Source organism: Eptesicus fuscus, chromosome 4 (assembly GCF_027574615.1).
Source record: "Eptesicus fuscus isolate TK198812 chromosome 4, DD_ASM_mEF_20220401, whole genome shotgun sequence".
In the NCBI taxonomy this organism is placed as follows: Eukaryota; Metazoa; Chordata; class Mammalia; order Chiroptera; family Vespertilionidae; genus Eptesicus; species Eptesicus fuscus.
The window spans coordinates 59,220,047-59,237,500 of NC_072476.1; the positions used below are offsets into that span (position 1 = coordinate 59,220,047).

The following is a 17,454-nucleotide window of genomic DNA, read 5'->3' on the forward strand; positions in this document are numbered from 1 at the left end:
CCACCCGGGCAGGTGCTGCGGGGAGAGGCAGCGCGGGAGTCCAAGGGCCGGAGAACCGAGGCAGCGGCGTCTGTCCCCGGTGCTGGCCTGAAGCGGCGGGGCGCTCCCTGCTTCTGCTGCTGCGCCCCTCGCCGCCGCCGCCGCCACCGCCGCAGGGCTCCGGGAGGAGGCTCAGCCAGCGAGGGCGGTGGAGCAGGAGGAGGAGGCGGAGGAGGAGGGAAGAGGAGGAGCGGGGAGTGGAGGATGGAGCCCCAGGCAGCCGCAGCGGGCTCCGCCGAGCCTGCCGCTGCGCCCTCCTCCTTCCAGGCCCGGCTCTGGAAGAACTTGCAGCTGGGGGTGGCCAAGAGTAAGGGCGGCGGCGGCAGCGGCAGCAGCGGGCGCGCCGGGGGCCCGGAGCAGCGCACGGCGGCCACCCCGTCGCCCTCCCCGCCACCCCCTGGGGGCAGGCGGGAAGCACTGGCCGGAGCAGGTGGCCCGGGCAGTAGGTGGATCGGCTTCAAGAAACGCAAGCAAGTGTTGGACCGCGTCTTCTCCTCCTCCCAGCCCAACCTGTGCTGCTCCTCCACGGAACCTCTGGAGCCCGGCGGCCCCGCCAGAGGCGAGCAGGGGTCCACGCTGCGCCGCAGGATCCGCGAGCATTTGCTCCCCGCGGGAAAGGGGCCCGCTGCGGTGACCGGAGCCGGCGGAGCGACGCCTCCTGGCGGACTCTCCCCAGACTCGGCTCCCTCTTCGTCCTCCGCTTCTTCTTCCCTGTCCTCCTCGCCTCAGCCACCCCCGAGGGGGAACCGTGCCCAAGATGAGGGTGCACAGCGTCGGGGCGCCGCGGCGCACTTGTGCCATCAGAAGAGTTCCTCCCTGCCAGGCACTGCCAGCCTGGAGCAGCTGCTGGAGCCGCCTCCACCCCCGGCGGGGGCAGGGCGGGCACAGAGCTCGAGGGAGCCTTGGACCCCCGAGAAAGGCGGGGAGTGCGGCGGCAGCCAGGTGAGTGCTGGGGACCCGGGGCCACGCCTCCAGCTTTGGGGGGGACCGAGACCCGGAGACCTGCAGGGCGGTGCGGGTGCTCCCAGGTCAACCAAACCGAGGAAAGGAAGCGTCCCGCACCTGCTTAGTAAAGATAAGCCTTGCACCCCAACTTTACTTGGGGCAGAAATAGCTTTATGAGCTGACAGTAAAGGGGAAGTATGAATGGTCGCCAAATAGGGGAGAAAGGAAGTTAGACATAATTCAGGGTACTTTTTGGAGGTCTTCTAGAAGGACTCTCCGCTGTGTCTCACGTTGTCAAAAGAAAAACAAGCCCCCAAACGTAGAAAGGATGACAACCCTGTATGATGGTGGTGTGGAGGAGCCAGCCTTGGACACAGATGGTTTGCGGGAAGGAACAGAAAAACGAACAGGTGGCTTAATGGTAAACGCGAGGTAGTGGCGTGGGGAAAGCCTTAAAGCGGAGGTTTGCTGATTTACCCACACTCCCTTCCGGAAACTTCCCGCCGCAAGTGGGTCGCTGCCCAGCAAGGGAGCAGCCTGCGCGTCTCATCCGAGTTAGTGAAATATGTTCCTCCGGCCTTTGCTAAGATTTAATAGTCGCCCAGTTAGTGAAATATGTTCCTCCGGCCTTTGCTAAAATTTAATAGTCGCCCAGTTAGTGAAATACGTTCCTCAGGCCTTTGCTAAGATTTAATAGTCGCCCGAAGCGGCTGCGTTGTGAGTGCGCTGCTTCCCCGCATCGTGTTGACTCCGATCACGCAGGTTTAGTCGGACCGGAATCCAGTACCCGTGTATGCAGGGCCCCTAAGGTGCGCCACTGAGCGCTGCGTGCACTCCCTCCTTTTGTGAATGTTTATCAAATCGTGTTAGTGTTATCAAATATTTTGAGAGTTCCATTCTGCCAGGGACCTAAAGAACTCTTTTCTTTCAATATATCTTACTTTATTTGAACTCAATATTTTGCCTCTGAATAGACATGTGAGATTAATTGCTATGTGCATTAAAACTTTAAGTACAGAAAACATAAGGCTATGTTTAGAAGGATAAGATGTGGGAACAGATGTGCTTTCAGTTGAAACGGTTCATAGTTTATTAGTATGGTTTCAGAAAATAGAGCGGAGTATGAGTGTTTTATTGTTTAATAAACACAGGTGAGTGCAGCAACCTGATGTTATTGATGTTCGAGGAAACTCCTGATGTTCTAGAAAATGTTTTTAGTTATTCTCAGAAGAGTAGGTAGGGATATTATTGACAAAAAGCCCAAATAAACCTACTTTTCCCTTCATCTTGAAAAAGAACTTAATAGAATTCTGTTTCTGGTTCCATAAGTAAGGTTAAAAATTCATTTTAAAAGGATGTTTTAAATTCAGTAAAGATGAATATTATGTATTTAAAAAATGTGAGTGTGTGTGTGTGTGTGTGTGCGTGTGTGTGTGTTTAGTGTGTACATAACCTAATTATAAGAATTTTAGAGTTGGGGTACTGTTTACATTTGTTTTGATGAACTTTTGCAATCAAGAATAGTAAGACAACAAATAATAATTGGATTAGATTGGATGGTAGATACATTACTGCAAATGTTAACTTACTAAATTACTTTGCAGCTCATTGAAGCAAGATATTTTCAAAGCAAAAGAAGGGAATTCTGAATTGGTATTTATGTTTATTTTTACCAGAAAGTTTTCAGACACCATCAATATTTACTTAAAAAATGCTGCTGTGTAAATATGAATTTTATATTCAAAAGACCTAAACCTATTTTGGAGAAGACACTAAACATTATTGTGTGTGCCTTCACCATAGACTGGGCACTTTATAGCCATACTAGTACATGACTTAATCCCCGTAGCAGTCCTACATGATCAAAGTTCTTGTTTCCATTTTTATGGATTAGGAAACCAATGCTTGAAGAAATTCTAGAGTTTATATGGTTGATAAATGACAGAGGTTTTGTAGTCAAGTCATTCTCCAGAATCTTTTCCCATGACTACAGTTACCTTTGATAAGTTTTAGAACTTAAGTTTCTGAGATGAGTTCAGTCCTAGTGATTAATAATACTTGCAAGTTTATGTATGTCCTGGAGTTTTTTCCCTCCATCCCTAGAATCAATTCTATGATGGATTAGCTATATTAACTTGTTCTTTGTTCTCTGTGATTCATTCATTGTTGCATATCTATTATGTCATATTCACAAATGACATTAATCATGCCATCTGTAGTTCTAAAGAAGCTCTTAATTATAAAGAACTAGCATTTCAGTGAAGACACAGAAGAAATAAAAAAGCTAAAATATCTTTCAAAGAATAGGTGAAAGGTGGGTATAGGCAGGACAGTAAGCCCTGAGGGGCTTGTCCCTTGCCGGACACAGTCCCGGGGAGAGGCACTGTTGGTGGTTTCCAACATCTGCTAATGGACCCTTGTGCTCTGAGAACTGGACAGTTTTCTCTGTCATGAGTCACAAATCCAGGTTTGAGCAGCACTTGCTCACTGATGCAGAAGAGAGGATTCCTGAGTCCTCTAAATACTTCTCTGCCCAACTCAGCGAGCCCACTCACCTCTCTGAATGGGGAAGAGGAAGAAATAGGGTTGGAACCTGGAACAGGATGAGGGCTCACCAAGGTGCCCAGGAGTAGGCTTAGCGCTGCAGCACCCTTCCAAAGCTCCCTACATATCTCAGAGATCTTCCCTGACGCTCTCAGCACATCACCTGCAAAAATACTGGGGCATGGGATAGAGGGTGTAGCACATGTAGATTTCAGTTTTATTCACAGTTCCCATGAACAGATGGGAACACATGGAAGAAAAGACAATGGAAGTATAAAATCCATCTTCAGATTGCCTAGATAAACTTTCTTTTAAGGGAGAAAGAACATTTGTTGCAAAAGAAACAAGACAAATTGCTCAATTTTTCTCTTGTTCTCTGCTTGATCCTGGCATCAGCCATGTTCTCCAAACATTCCCCACCTCTCCATCCCCTAGCCCAGCATGAAGCCCCAACAGCATATGTGCACATACTCTGACACTGGGTAGAGATGTTAAGGAGAAGCCAAAAATCAGATTGGGTTGCTGGGGCAAGAGATTTGGAAGTCAATGCTGAACAGTGATTAAAACAGAACAAGCTACCTCCCATGCCCCTGCCAACCCTCGTGCCATTATGTTTTCTTTAGCCAAATATACCTTTGCAATGCACTATAACACATTTGATAATGTCTTGCATATTATATAACATGCATTATTTAAAATAATCTGCTTTGGAAAAAAAAGAAACCCCTTTCGTCCCACTGATTCTAGTTCACGTGCCGGGCCATATTGTCACACCAGATGCATTTCATTTTCTGCAGCACAGATGGGAAAGATGCTTTCTCAATTTGTGTGCATATAAAAAATATGCCAATTTTATATATTCTGTCTTGATGAGTTACTAAAATTATATTCTGCTAGAATCAGGGAATCAGTATTTTAAGATAAAGAGTGAGGAATGAATATGTTGCATTTTTTAGTGTTTTAACAGAAAGCTTGTAGTGATCATGAATGTTAAACTTTTATTGTTTTTCCTTTACATTTATTTTGTTAAAATTGTCTTCCTAGAGGAGTAAAAATGTTTTATTCAAGGTGTTATAGAAATGTTTCAAAACATAGTAAGAGGAATATTCATTCACTGGGATCAAATTCTTGAAACACATCTCTATGGCCTGACAAAACGTGGAAAAATATCTTCTTACATTAAGTCTACATGTGAAATGGATCTCTCTTTATTCATTAGCTGACCTTTTAAAGAAAGCCTGTGTTTTCAAAAATTATTTAAAAAAATGATTTGGGTTACTTTTTTTGCTGTTTGTTTTCAGATATCTTTAATATTACTTCAAAGAACATAACTTAATCTTGGGAAGGCCCAAATTAAAAAAGAATTCCTAACAGAAATGATTAAAACCATTTTAAAAAATCTGTAATTACAAAAAGCCGCCCCAAATAACAGCAGCTTTTTCAAAATGTGTATGTGGGGGTCGGGGTGGGGGGTAGATGAGACCTGAGGACACTTTGGAGCAGGGAGTGCAGTGACCTTCGGTGTGCTGTCGCATTCTTGAAAAACACTGGCATCTGCAGGTCCTTCCAGAGAAAGGGAGTGAAAAGAGTGAGTAAGAGGTTACCTTAGAGTGGACTTACTTCCCTGTAACCTTTCGTTACTATCCCGTGTATCTGGCAGATTTGAGTAGAGCTATGACTATAGCATAAAGGGAAGTGTTATAACATAGATATTGTATGAAATGGGCTTGAGACCTAGCTTAATAAACATCAGTAGTGCTATTATTATTGAACAGTATATTAAAGTTTTGCTACTGCCACCATTACAAATAAGTGGGTGTTAAAAAAAAACCAGGGAGCTTTGCTGGTCCTTTTTACTTAATTTCAGGTATTTTACTTGCTGTGGTGGCAAAAATAGCTCAAACTTAACCAAGGCAGTACTGGTGACATCATAACTTAACACAGTAAAAAAATACCTTACGTTACTTTTGGTAAGTATGTGCATATTATCATGGAAAAATGAATAAATACTTTGAGGGATGAAATAGGATTAATAGATTTATAAAGGAAATAGAACAGACATTTCCTCTTTTTTTTCTTTTGCCCCATTGTTTGAACATAAGGGATGATTTCATAAATTAAAGGTTAATAACCTATCTTTGGTACCTCAGGAAACATGTAGTGTAATTTCTTTGCTCATGATGATTATCACAATGTTTGCCAGCTCTACATTGAAGAAGAGTAAAAAACATGACTGAATAACATTGTAAGCATTGACAAAATCTGCAGGTTCAGAAATTAGGATCATGTATTTTTATTGTTAATCCATAGCTATTTACAGTATCACAGCACACACCTGTTTTAGAAAGGGAGACATTGATCTTTTGAAATCTGAAACTCTTTTGTTTTGACTTCTTTGTTTGCTGGAAAACTTACTAAAAATACATATTTCCCTGCCTCAATAAACCAAGCATTCTAAATACCAGTAAAACCCTTTCTTGATAAATGAGGATCATTGTTTGAATATTGACTTTTGGGGGTTTTATTTAATGTGAATGAAATAATGTCCTCGAACTTGTTTTAGATAGCTTCCTTGTTTTCATAAAATTGCAGTATAAAATATACCTATTTATGTCAAGTTTATCTTTCTATAAAGTTCATTATTGAAAGGTGTGAGGCATCCTTCCTCAAGTCATTTTTTCCATTTGCCAAATAATCTTTACTGTATTTGTGAATTTTGTCAGCACCATTAAAAATATCATATATTTTATTTCCTGCATGATTAACTTTATGTGCCATTTTGATTTCCTTGTCACTATCAACCTTTCCTTTTAACTTACATTGCGTTTTATAAATCAGGTGTAAAAAGTGATGACTATCCTTCAACAATTCAAGGTTTTATGCAAAGAGATTTTTCTCTCCAGTGTAACCAGTTTCTTTCCTTTTTAATATGTTCTTATTGATTTAGAGAGAGAGGAAAGGAGAGGGAGAGAGAGAAACATTGATGAGATAGAAACATGGATGGGTTGCCTCCTGCACGCCCCTACAGGGGTAGAGCCCAAAACCTGGGCATGTGCCCAGACCAGGAATTGAACGTTCAACTAACTGAGCCACATTGGCCAAGGCTGTAACCAAATTTCTAATTAGAATTTTTTTTCAGCAGAATATCAGGCCATGATTTCCCTGATGTCTCCAAATATTTGTATTTAACATTAGTCTGAATGTAAGCAATGCAAAAAACTCTGTTTTTTTCAAAGTCCTGCTTACTGCCTTCTTAAGAGAACAATTTTCCTGTGAAGTCTCTTTTCTGGTATTTTATACCAGCCTAATTCCCATTCTCTTGGGTCCTGGCCAATCTGGAAAATTGCAACACATGATAGACAAATGGACCTCTGGGCATTTTAGGATCAATGCCACCTCCTAATCCCACCATTTTATTCATAGAGGCCCCCTCAGCATTAGCAATCTCACCTATTCTGCTTCAGCCTGAGCTACCTGCACCAGCACTGCTAGAGTAGAATTTGGCAAATCCTGGTACAATTGACCTATTTCATTGACATTGTAAAAATGGTTCAGGGAGAACCATTCAATAAATGGTTGCTGAATGAATGATGCAATGAATGGATGGGCTAGAGCTGTTCAGAGTTAAGTTCTCTAGAAAAGTTTCAGAATCCTTTACAGCTGTGTAATGATGTTAATGCTTTCTTGATTCCGAGTCTTTTTAAGCCTGACAGATGTGGCTGATATTTCTCTCTCCTCCCAGCTGGTAGCTTGGCTGTTTTCAGCTTGCACTTTAATCTGGTTTATGCCTGCAGGCGTGAAGGGAGGACCTGAGCCTACTAAGTGGCTGCCATATTGTGCTCACATGGACGATCGGGGAGTGGTTTCTATTTCTGAGGTCTCTGGCTCAGCGCTGCATTTCTTGGTGCTGGTCTCTGACTCACGGAATCCGATTTTGCACCTCAGTCTCCTTGTCTGGCCTCTGACATTGCACCCCCACATCTGCTTGATCCAGACACCTGCTGATTATCCTTACCTTATGATCTCTGAGTCTTAAACTCTTCTCTTGAATCTTAGCTCAAGATACTTTCCTGCTGCATTGCCATTTTACCTCAAACCCATTTCCTTGCAACTGATTAAAATCCCAGTCTTGATCAGGACTCTTGCCCTCCCTAGCCTGGCCCATTCTGCTGCCTCTTGAGCGCCAAGGGTGTGAACTGGGGTTCAGAGACTTGGCCAGTTGCTTTTCATAGCAAGGCAGATCCCCTGCCTAATGCTGAGACTATTTACAAAACACTAAAGCCTCTCTCCAGAAAATCTGCATTGCCAGTCAACTGCACTTGCTTATAAAGGGGAGTTTCTTCCCCCTGGGACACGAAGCTAGAGCTGATCTTCTCACTGAGCTCCGTTCACTTCTCCATGTCCCTACTCCCTTCTCTCCTATTTTGAAAGCACTCACTATGCCTATTCTTTAACCTCACCACCTTTTTATTTAGTCCTGCCTTCTTTCTTCTTCAATTTTTTTTCTTAATATTTTTCCTTCTGTCTCTCTGCCTACAAAGCTATTTTTGCATCTGGATTTGTGCAGTGGGAATTGTGATATAAGTGTAAAAAACACACTGGATTTCAAAGCCTTTGCACAAAGAAAGTAAAATTTCTAATTACTATTTTTATATTGCTTGCAGTTGAAATATTATTTTGGGTATAATGAATTAAATAAAATATTATTAAAGTTAATTTCATCTGTTCCTTTTATTTTATTTTTTCAAATGTGGCTACTAGAAAATTTAAAATTATATATGTAGCTCACATGTTTATATTTATTGAACAGCACTGATCTAAAGTCCGAGTTCAAACTCCATTGATAACAGGGGCCAAAGCAAAGAGGGTTTGGTGGGGCCCGTGGTGAACCAGGAGCCCTGAGGGGCAGCTGTTTCTCAGCCCCAGGTGACTGTCTCACAGTGGAAAAAGCAGCGTTGCCAGAGTTTCTGCCTTCTTTGGTAGAAGCCCAAAGTTTGGAATTTTGTGTGAAGTCTCCAGAATTTTGGATTTTATTTTTAAATTTATCTTTATTGTTGAAAGTATTACAGATGTCCCCTCCCCCCCCCACTAACCCCTCCTCTGCACCTGCCTCCCCCCCCCCCTGCCCCAGGCCTTCACCACTCTATTGTCTGTGTCCATGGGCTATGCATACATGCATATTACACTCTTCTCCCACCCACCCCACCCCTGTCTTCCCTCTGAAATTCGTCAGTCTGTTCCATGCTTATCTGTCTTTGACAAATAATCTGTACTTTTAAAAACACAGCACAAGTTAAATAAAATGTATCTCTGGACTGGATTTAGCTATCAGTTTGTAGCTATCAGTTTAACCTCCGGACTCCAAGAGCTCATGTCTGATTTCTCCTTCCCTCCCACTACTAGGAGTGTTATTTGGGACATAATAGGTGTCAATACATTTTACAAAATAACAAAACCAGGAGTGGTGTGATGGAATCCGGAATGCAATGGGTTGAGGGGTGTGTGGAAAGAGGAGGTGGGGACAGGGAGAGGGCCAAGCAGTTTGGTTCTATCCAGAGGATTAAAGAAAGTGATAGTAGGAGAGTGAGAACAGTGTTGGGATGGGATCAGGGGAAGGTTTTTAGTTTTTTTAATGGATAGCACCTGAGTGGGCTGATATGTGTGTAGAGAAGAAGTTGAGGTTAAAGAGGAAGGTGGGGGCAATCAATGGGATGAGGTCCCTAAGGAGATGTGTGGGGGTGGGTTCCAGAGACCAGGGGAAGTGGTAGCCTCAGCCAGAAGGTGGATGCAGGTAAGAAGCAGGTTTGGTGGCAGCAATTTAAGGGTGTTTCCACCTGATGGCCTCTGCCTTATTTCAAAGTATGGTCAGGATTTGGACATAGGGGCATGAGGGAAAGAATATGGCCATAGACACAGAGATGAATAAGTGCCCTGTGTATACAGGAAATGGAGAGTCAGTATTGGGATGAGGCCTAGGGTGTGGGAAGGAGGGTAATGGGGAGTATAGGGGCAAATGAGGGCGGTAGTAGGGAAGCCTGGAAGCGTTTGAGCAGAGGAGATGGGGTCAAGTGAGCCTTAGAAGGGTCGAGTTGGGAGCAGAGGCAGGAGACCATGCCCATGCAGAGGCCACGGCAGTCCCAGTGAGAGCTGGGCTGGGAAGATGGAAAGATTTGAAAGACCAGCATGGGGCTGAAGCTTCAGAGAAAGGGAAAGGGGAAGGACTGAATCAAAGCATGTTTTCTTTTTTGATTCAGAAATGCTTTCCTTGAAAAGTCTTTTTCTTGGAGGGGAAGAGGGAGGGTTGACTTCTGAGTTTGCATTCATGCAGAGTGCTTGAGGGTGCCGCCTGTTGCGTGGCAGATTGTCACTTATTTACTGTAAAAGCCCATATTCTTTATAGTTATTTTGGATTTTTTCCTGAATAATTCTCCTTTTCTCTGCAGCATTAAGCATTGAATGCAAAGAATGGAGTAAAAGAAAGGGCAAAATGTATGTTTGTCAGTTAAAAAATATCAGGCAAAACAAGAAAACCTCCTACATATCCCTGTAACGTAGACTCCTGTGGAGCCTGATATCAGAGTGGCTACATATTTGAAGAAATCGTTATAATTAAAGGGTTTAGAATCTATGGACTCTGTTGGAAATTTTTATTCTTAAGGCAATGCACTTCAAACGGTCCTCTCTCAGATGGAAGGTTGGTCTGTGCATGGCAAATGATCAGTTTTTGAAGATTGCAAGTAGACATTCTCTCAAAATGGAAACCATGGTCTATCTTTGCCCTTAAGCCACATTTGACTCCTATTCTTGTATTGAAATGTAAAATAGCTTTTGATCAAAGAAAAATTCAGCATTTTTAGGGTTGCCTTTGAATAATATTTTCAACACACTGAATTAGAAGTTTGAGTGTTTTCCAAAATATCTTTTGAGATTGGAATAGATTTTGCAGACAAGTTCTACGTTGCTACAGAGCTGTTGCCAAACCCGTGACTCACAGCAGACATGGCTGCACCTTCCCCTCTCCTTTCTTTGCACCCCTCTATTTTTATAAGGAAGCTGGAGGTGAGGGACAGGGATGGGGTCCAGCTTAGACTGTGATCTCACCTGGTTCTCTCTGGTCTTGCATATATGCCAATTCAACTCAACAGTTTCCTGTAAAAAAACATTGATTTAACCATTTTTAACAAATCCTCACCTGAGGATACTAGTATTTTTCCCACTGATTTTTTTTTTTTAGAGGGAGTAGAAGGGAGGGAGGAAGGGGAGAGAGAGAGAAAGGTAGAGAGACATTGATGTGAGGGAGACACATCAGTTGTTGCCTCCTGCAACCGAGGTACATGTCCTTGACTGGGAATCAACCTTTGGTCCTCAGGCTGAGGGTCTAACCACTGAGCAACTGGCCAGGCTGACTTAACCCTTTTGGTCATCACTCCCCTGCCCCTCTCTGCCCTTTTGGCCTCTCAGGCAGCATCCATTTATTCTAGACTCAGGCTGCTGCTTTTGTGACTTAATAGCCTGCTCTGTGGGAATCAGCTGAGTGAGACTCAGGGGAACAGGCAGGGAGACCTTCATTTTGCAGTTTTCAGACCCCATACTATCTGCCTCTTTTCAAGGAAGATAGAACTTTGTGACGTGTTCTTATATCTATTCCTCTCTACCTGACATTTCACTTTCTCTGGCTTCAACATTTTTCTTCCTGGGTATGTTACAGAATTTACCAGGTGACCGAAAAATACACAGGAGTACAGAGATACAGGAAAAACCCATTTATTTCCAGATGTACTAGTACTGTGACTCAGGGGAGCCTGTTTCCAAATCCTGAGCAAGCCAATATGGAGGAAGCTTCCTCTTTATACCCTTTGGTTTCTTTGTCCCCCATATATGGATCAGACTTCCAGATGTTTCTCAGGCTTTGCAAAAAGCCCCATGTAGCCTGTCTCATTTTCGGTTCTTATAAATGTATTTCTAGTATCACATGAGCTCACTCATCTAAGGGAAATGATGAACAACATAGACTGATGAACAAGAACAGCATTGATCAGACTGTCAGACCTCAGAGGGAAGGTAGGGGAGGGTGGGGATAGGGGAGATAAATCAACCAAAGGACTTGTGTGCTTGCCTATGAGCCTAACCAGTGATCACGGACAACCAGGGGGGTTGGGGCATGCGTGGGGAGGAGTTTGAGATGGGAATGGGGGGGGGATGAGGACAAATATGTGATACCTTAATCAATAAAGTAATTTAAAAAAAAAAAAGCCCCACGTGTTGGGATGGGGGACGTGAGACCACACCTAAAGGCCTGGCCTGGCATCAGCTCTGATAACCCCCTCCGGGGGTTGTGTATTATTCATGGTTTATGGCCTCTGTAAAATGTGAGTATTTAGGTAAATAGGTCTTGCAAGACCAGATAATTAAGGAAGGGGCAGTGACTAGACTATAGGCTAATAGGAATGTGCATTAGGAATACTTATTAACTAGGTACAGAGTCAGGCTGCTAGTCTCCCCCCCAAAAATGTCTTATTTTCCTCATCAGGTATATGCGAGGATATGAGGTAGAACTATATGGAACTTGCCATAAAAGGATTGCTGTGTCTTGGACGATCAACCGTGGTTAGTCTACTTACCTCTGTCCCAGGATTCTCTAGGTGGTGTGTTATTTGGTTGGCTCTTTATTCTCTGCACCCCTGCTACTTGCCATTCAGTTATTTCACTTCTCTTTCTTTCCTGGGAAAATTAAAAGAAAAAGAAAAAAAGAAAAATCGTGAAATTTTTTATTAGAGGCTTTTTATAATATAGTTTTTCACAATGAAATTTAAACAATAGGCTTCCATGATGTTTTGATGTTTTGTGTTGCTTTGGCATATGCTGTATACACACACACACACACACACACACACACACACACACACACAATTAGGCCTTTACCAGGAATGACTTATCCATGTACCTATTTTTTCACACACATCATATTTTCCACTGGAGTCAAAGATAGCCAGACTAACTCCAATATTTCTCCATGTCTAAATTTAATCTGATAATATTACATGTTAGTGATAACATAATATTTACAAATGGTTTAAGTTTATCTAGTTTGAGTAGCTGTACAGTAACCAGCTCAGCCAAAGAGAAAAAAACCACCCAATTAGAAGACAGTTTTTGTGTTTTGCTATGGGTGTGGTGTGTTCTATCAAGGGAATGAATAATCTTGCTTTGAATTTAAACTAAAGTGTAAAGAATGCCTGTTCTTCAGTAAAATAATCATTCTTCTTTAAGTATCTATCTTACAGCCACCACGGAAGAGAGGTCATTGAATTATTCCCTTAGTCTTTTGAAACCTAGATGTCACAATAACTAATGTCTATCATTAGTATTTTCAAGCCTGGCCTGGCTTTACCATCACAAAATGATCCTTACAAGTAAAAAAATAATGAGGCATTTTGTTAGGCTTCTTTATTGATATAATTCAGCTTTTAATTAGAGAAAAAGTGATGCCTTTAGGATAATAAAGATATATTGTCATAATTATGGGAAGCTCACTTTTTGGAATCACCTCAAAAAGAGGGTGGGAAAATAACTGAATTAGGAACCACGGGGTCTGGGCGGCAGAGCCTTTGTGCTGGCTGCTTAGAGAATGTGCTATTTCTGTTAATGTTGCCAACAATTCTTTGTTTAAATTATAATTTTTATTGATTTCAGAGAAGAAGAGAGAGGGAGAGATTGAAACATCAATGATGAGAGAGAATCATTGATTAGCTCACCCCTGCATGACCCACGCTGAAAATTGAGCCCACATGTGCCCTGACTAGGAATAAAACAGTGACCTCCTGGTTCACAGGTCGATGTTCAACCACTGAGCCATGCTGGCTGCGCGCTAATGATTCTTAGTGGTTATTTTTTTTTTTTTTTTAATAAAATGTCTTAACACAATTTTATTACTTTATTCATCCTCTTAATCGTATCTGAATTGCATCCTGAGTGGTGTACAAGTGCCCATTTCACATTTGAAATTTTCTTTTTTTTTTTCCTTTTAGGAGTTTAGAACTAATGTGAGTTTCAAGCAGCTTACACAAAATTTGTATTTGGTGCCAGAAATTGGTTGTGTGAACTAATTTGCATAAGTATCCATGAACTTCTTCATAGTGGTATCTGTTGTGGTAGCGTTTGGCTTTTATTTCTTTGTTTTTGAATGAAGTTTTGTTAAATCACAATGCACATTCCATCTTCTGAAGTTGTACTACAGGAGGTAGGACAAATCATTGTGGTCCTCCCCAGCCCACTCTGCACTGGGTTCTCTTTGCTCAATTGTTCTATCATACTTCTGACCTGAGGCTAACTAGCAGGTGGGGCCATTTTAAAATGACACTTTATAACTAGTATTAATCCTAGCTAAACCTAGCACATCTATTATGTATTGGCACTATGCTAAGTGTCTTCTATGTCTTAACTTAATTGACTATAACTCTTTCTGTTGCATTTTCTACATGAATAACCTGAACCACAGGACATTAAGTGACATGCCCAAGGTCACACATCAGTATAATTTGAATACAGGTTGTCCGGCCCTTACGCAGCACAAAGGCAGGCTGTCTGAAGTAGATTGTGCCCGAGAAGCCCAGCTTAGGGAAACAGAACTCCAAGTGGAAGTTTGGGATGAAGTTTTACAGCCTCACCTGCCTCCCCATCTCAGTAATGATGTTACAGTTCTCCTTTGCCTCCACCATTTCCTTCCCATCCTTCTTATTTCGGAAGGTTATCTCACAACAAGTATATCGAATAAAAGCAGATTTAGTGGAACAGTTAGAAGATTTTGGCGTCAGGCTTAATCTTGGCTCTATCACTTACTTCTTGCTGCTGGTAAGCCCTCTAAGTTCTCTTTGATTGTTATATAAAGATATGGTTAGCAACTTTCACATCCCAGTCCTACTTAGATCAGTATTTCTGTTATTGATTTGTTATTAGAGTCATGTTGTAAGTTACAGGACCTTTGTAATTATGCATTTTCTATATTCTATAGTCTCATCTCTTAACATAACTGTGGGGTGATTAGGAAGACTGCTTGTTGAACAAATCTAAAGCATTTGGTCATTAATGCTTTCTTGTTCCACGAAAGGAATTGTATTAGGGGAAAGAAACATAATAGGTCTGTCTGCTAGGCATTCTTTATTCTGTATCTTAAATAAACATTAAATATTATATACATTATCTCACTTAAAACCTCACAGCAATTTTGACAGAGAGGTGTTATTATTTGTGACATTTTATATCTGGAAAATAGAGAGATTAAGTAACTTGTCTGTAGTCCTGGTTCTGTCCATAGTTAGTAAGTGGCAGAGCTTGGGTAACAGGTGTCTGATTTCTGCCAGGGCCATAATTCTTAGGGTACCCACTATTCTACCAATTAATGAGGCCACATCAGTGCATCGCTATCCATTACAAGTGTGATAACTGAATCAGAGGCATACAAAGAACTGGAGGAGTGAACTATAAGAGATCCCAATCTAATCTGGAAGGAAGGGGAGGGGCAGGGAAGGCATTCCTAAAGAAGTGGCATTTAGAATGAAATAAAAGAAGGAATAGGAGTTGGCCAGAGTTGGGGGTGGGGAGAGGGGAAAGTAAGGGATGTGGCAGATAGTTCTGGGCAGAGGAAACCACTGCAGAAGGCACTTAGAAAATTGCCTGGGCAGCTGGAATCGTATCTAATAAAAGAGTAATATGCAAATTGACCATACCTCCACCACACCCACAAGTCACGTCCACCAGCCAATCAGGAGCAAGTATGCAAATTAACCCAACCAAGGTGGCTGTGACCATGGATCGAGCATGAGGCTTGGGTTTCCCTGGCAATGGAGGAAGCCAAGCTTTCTGCACACCCTGGCCGGCCATGGACTCCACTCAAGGCTACAAAGTTACAATTATAGAAGATAAATAAATCCCAACAAAAATGGCTGCAGCCACTAAGCAAGCAGGAGGCTTGGGTTTCCCCAGCGATGGAGGAAGCCAAGCTTTCCGCCTGCCCTAGCCTCCACTTAAGGCTACAAAGTTTCAATTATAGAAGATAAATAAATCCCAGATACCAGGGCCTCTGCTTGGGTCGCTGGGGGGTGTGGCCAGCCTGCAAACCACCACAGGCCCCTTGCCCAGGCCACCCCATGCCCCAAGGGAACCCCCACCCTGATCTGGGATGACCTTCAGGGCAAACCAGCTGGCCCCCACCCATGCATCAGGCCTCTATCCTATCTAATAAATGAGTAATAGGCAAATTGACCATCACTCCTACACACAATGTGGCTGCCCCCATGTGGACACAAGATGGCCACCACAAGATGGCCAGCAGGGGAGGGACCAGGTCTGCAAAGGAGGGCAGTTGTGGGCGACCAGGCCAGCAGAGGAGGGCAGTTGGGAGGGACCAGGCCTGTAAGAGAGGGCAGTTGGGGGCAGTTAGGGGTGACTAGGCCAGCAGAGGAGGGAAGTTGGGGGCAACTGGGCCTACAGGGAAGGGCAGTTGGGGGGGACCCAGGCCTGCAGGGGAGGGCAGTTGGGGGTGACCAGGCCTGCAGGGGAGGGCAGTTAGGGGCAATCAGGCTGGCAGGGGAGCAGTTAGGCATCAATCAGGCTGGCAGGGGAGTGGTTAGGGGGTGATTAGGCGGGCAGGCAGAAGCAGTTAGGGGCAATCAGGAAGGCAGGCAGGCGAGCAGTTGGGAGCCAGCAGTCCTGGATTGTAAGAAGGATCCCAGATTGGAGAGGGTGCAGGCTGGGCTGAGGGATCCCCCCTCCCCCCTCCAGTGCACGAATTTCATGCACAGGGCCTCTAATTTGGTGAATAATTGGGAAAATGAAGAGGGATGGGTCTGGAATGGTTGGCAGAGGCCAAATTATGCAGGACCTTGTGGTATGTGGGGAGACTGGACTTCTACAAGTACTACAGCAGTTTTGAGAGCCTGGGTGCTTGGCCATGGAGAGGAGAACCAGTTTCAGGAAAGTTCATGATCTTTGTCTGATAATATCTTTTCTTTGCTGCTATGTGTAGAACCACATTGCACTCATAGAGTTGCTTTGTAAAGAAATAGAGAAGTATGTTGGGGCTACCATTCTTTCCTAAGACAATGGTATTTTAAAATGTCTATAAGAATTAGAAATATCCAGTGAAGGAAAATATCTTTCCCTCTGGAAAAACATGCCATTTCAGTCTTCCTAATGGCTTTTTTTACTGCGCTCTACTGGCAGGTAAATGAAGGCAGGAAAGGCAATCTAACTTCCCATTGTCAGTGCTCAGGGAAGAGATGCTTATAGCACGTTTCAGCGCCTAGGGAGAGATGAAAATGAGATGAAGCCCAGTGATCCAGATGTTACAGCTGTAACTTATGGAAAACATATTTTTCATGAAATTCAAATTTCTTTCCTGAAGTTAGAATGTAAGAACTTTGGAAAGGGATTCTGTAAGGAGAAGTGTACATTTAAAAGTCTACATTGTTTGTTGACATAACTGTGGGGTGATTAGGAAGACTGCTTGTTGAACATATCTAAAGCAAATAAAGAAGATTTGATTTGTTTTATACTTTTCTATATTTTTAGGTAGAAAACCTAAATTTTATATTTTCATGTACAGCCAGCATTCACATTTATGAAACATATTTGTAAAAGTGCACCTAAGCAAGAAAGAAAATTTAAACTGTGTAAAATCTCACCACTACATTTGTAAACACTATGTAAAAGAGGAAATGTCAGAATTCCTCACTGAGACTGTAAGCCCACTGAGTGATCAAACTTGCAGTGGCAGCTATAAGCCAGCCTACGGCCTTTCTGTGAAAGCTCAGGATATAAATGCTAACCACTCGCTTGCTTTTGTCTCGAGCTGCTACCGATGCTAAGGCTAATATGTCTGCTAGGCAAGTGTGAACACTCAGGAATTGTACCAAGCCCTTCCCTAGT

General features: G+C 43.0%; 1 protein-coding gene across 1 annotated transcript in view; it reads left to right on the top strand.

Annotated features, from left to right (window-relative positions):
• Nucleotides 1-222: 222 nt before the first annotated feature.
• The window catches only part of MCTP1 (multiple C2 and transmembrane domain containing 1), a 447,676-nt gene continuing 430,444 nt past the window's right edge, over nucleotides 223-17,454 (top strand). The window contains exon 1 of the mRNA XM_054715060.1: nucleotides 223-981. Coding sequence (XP_054571035.1) covers nucleotides 244-981 — 738 coding nt within the window. The 5' untranslated portion in view covers nucleotides 223-243. The remainder of the gene's footprint in view (nucleotides 982-17,454) is intronic.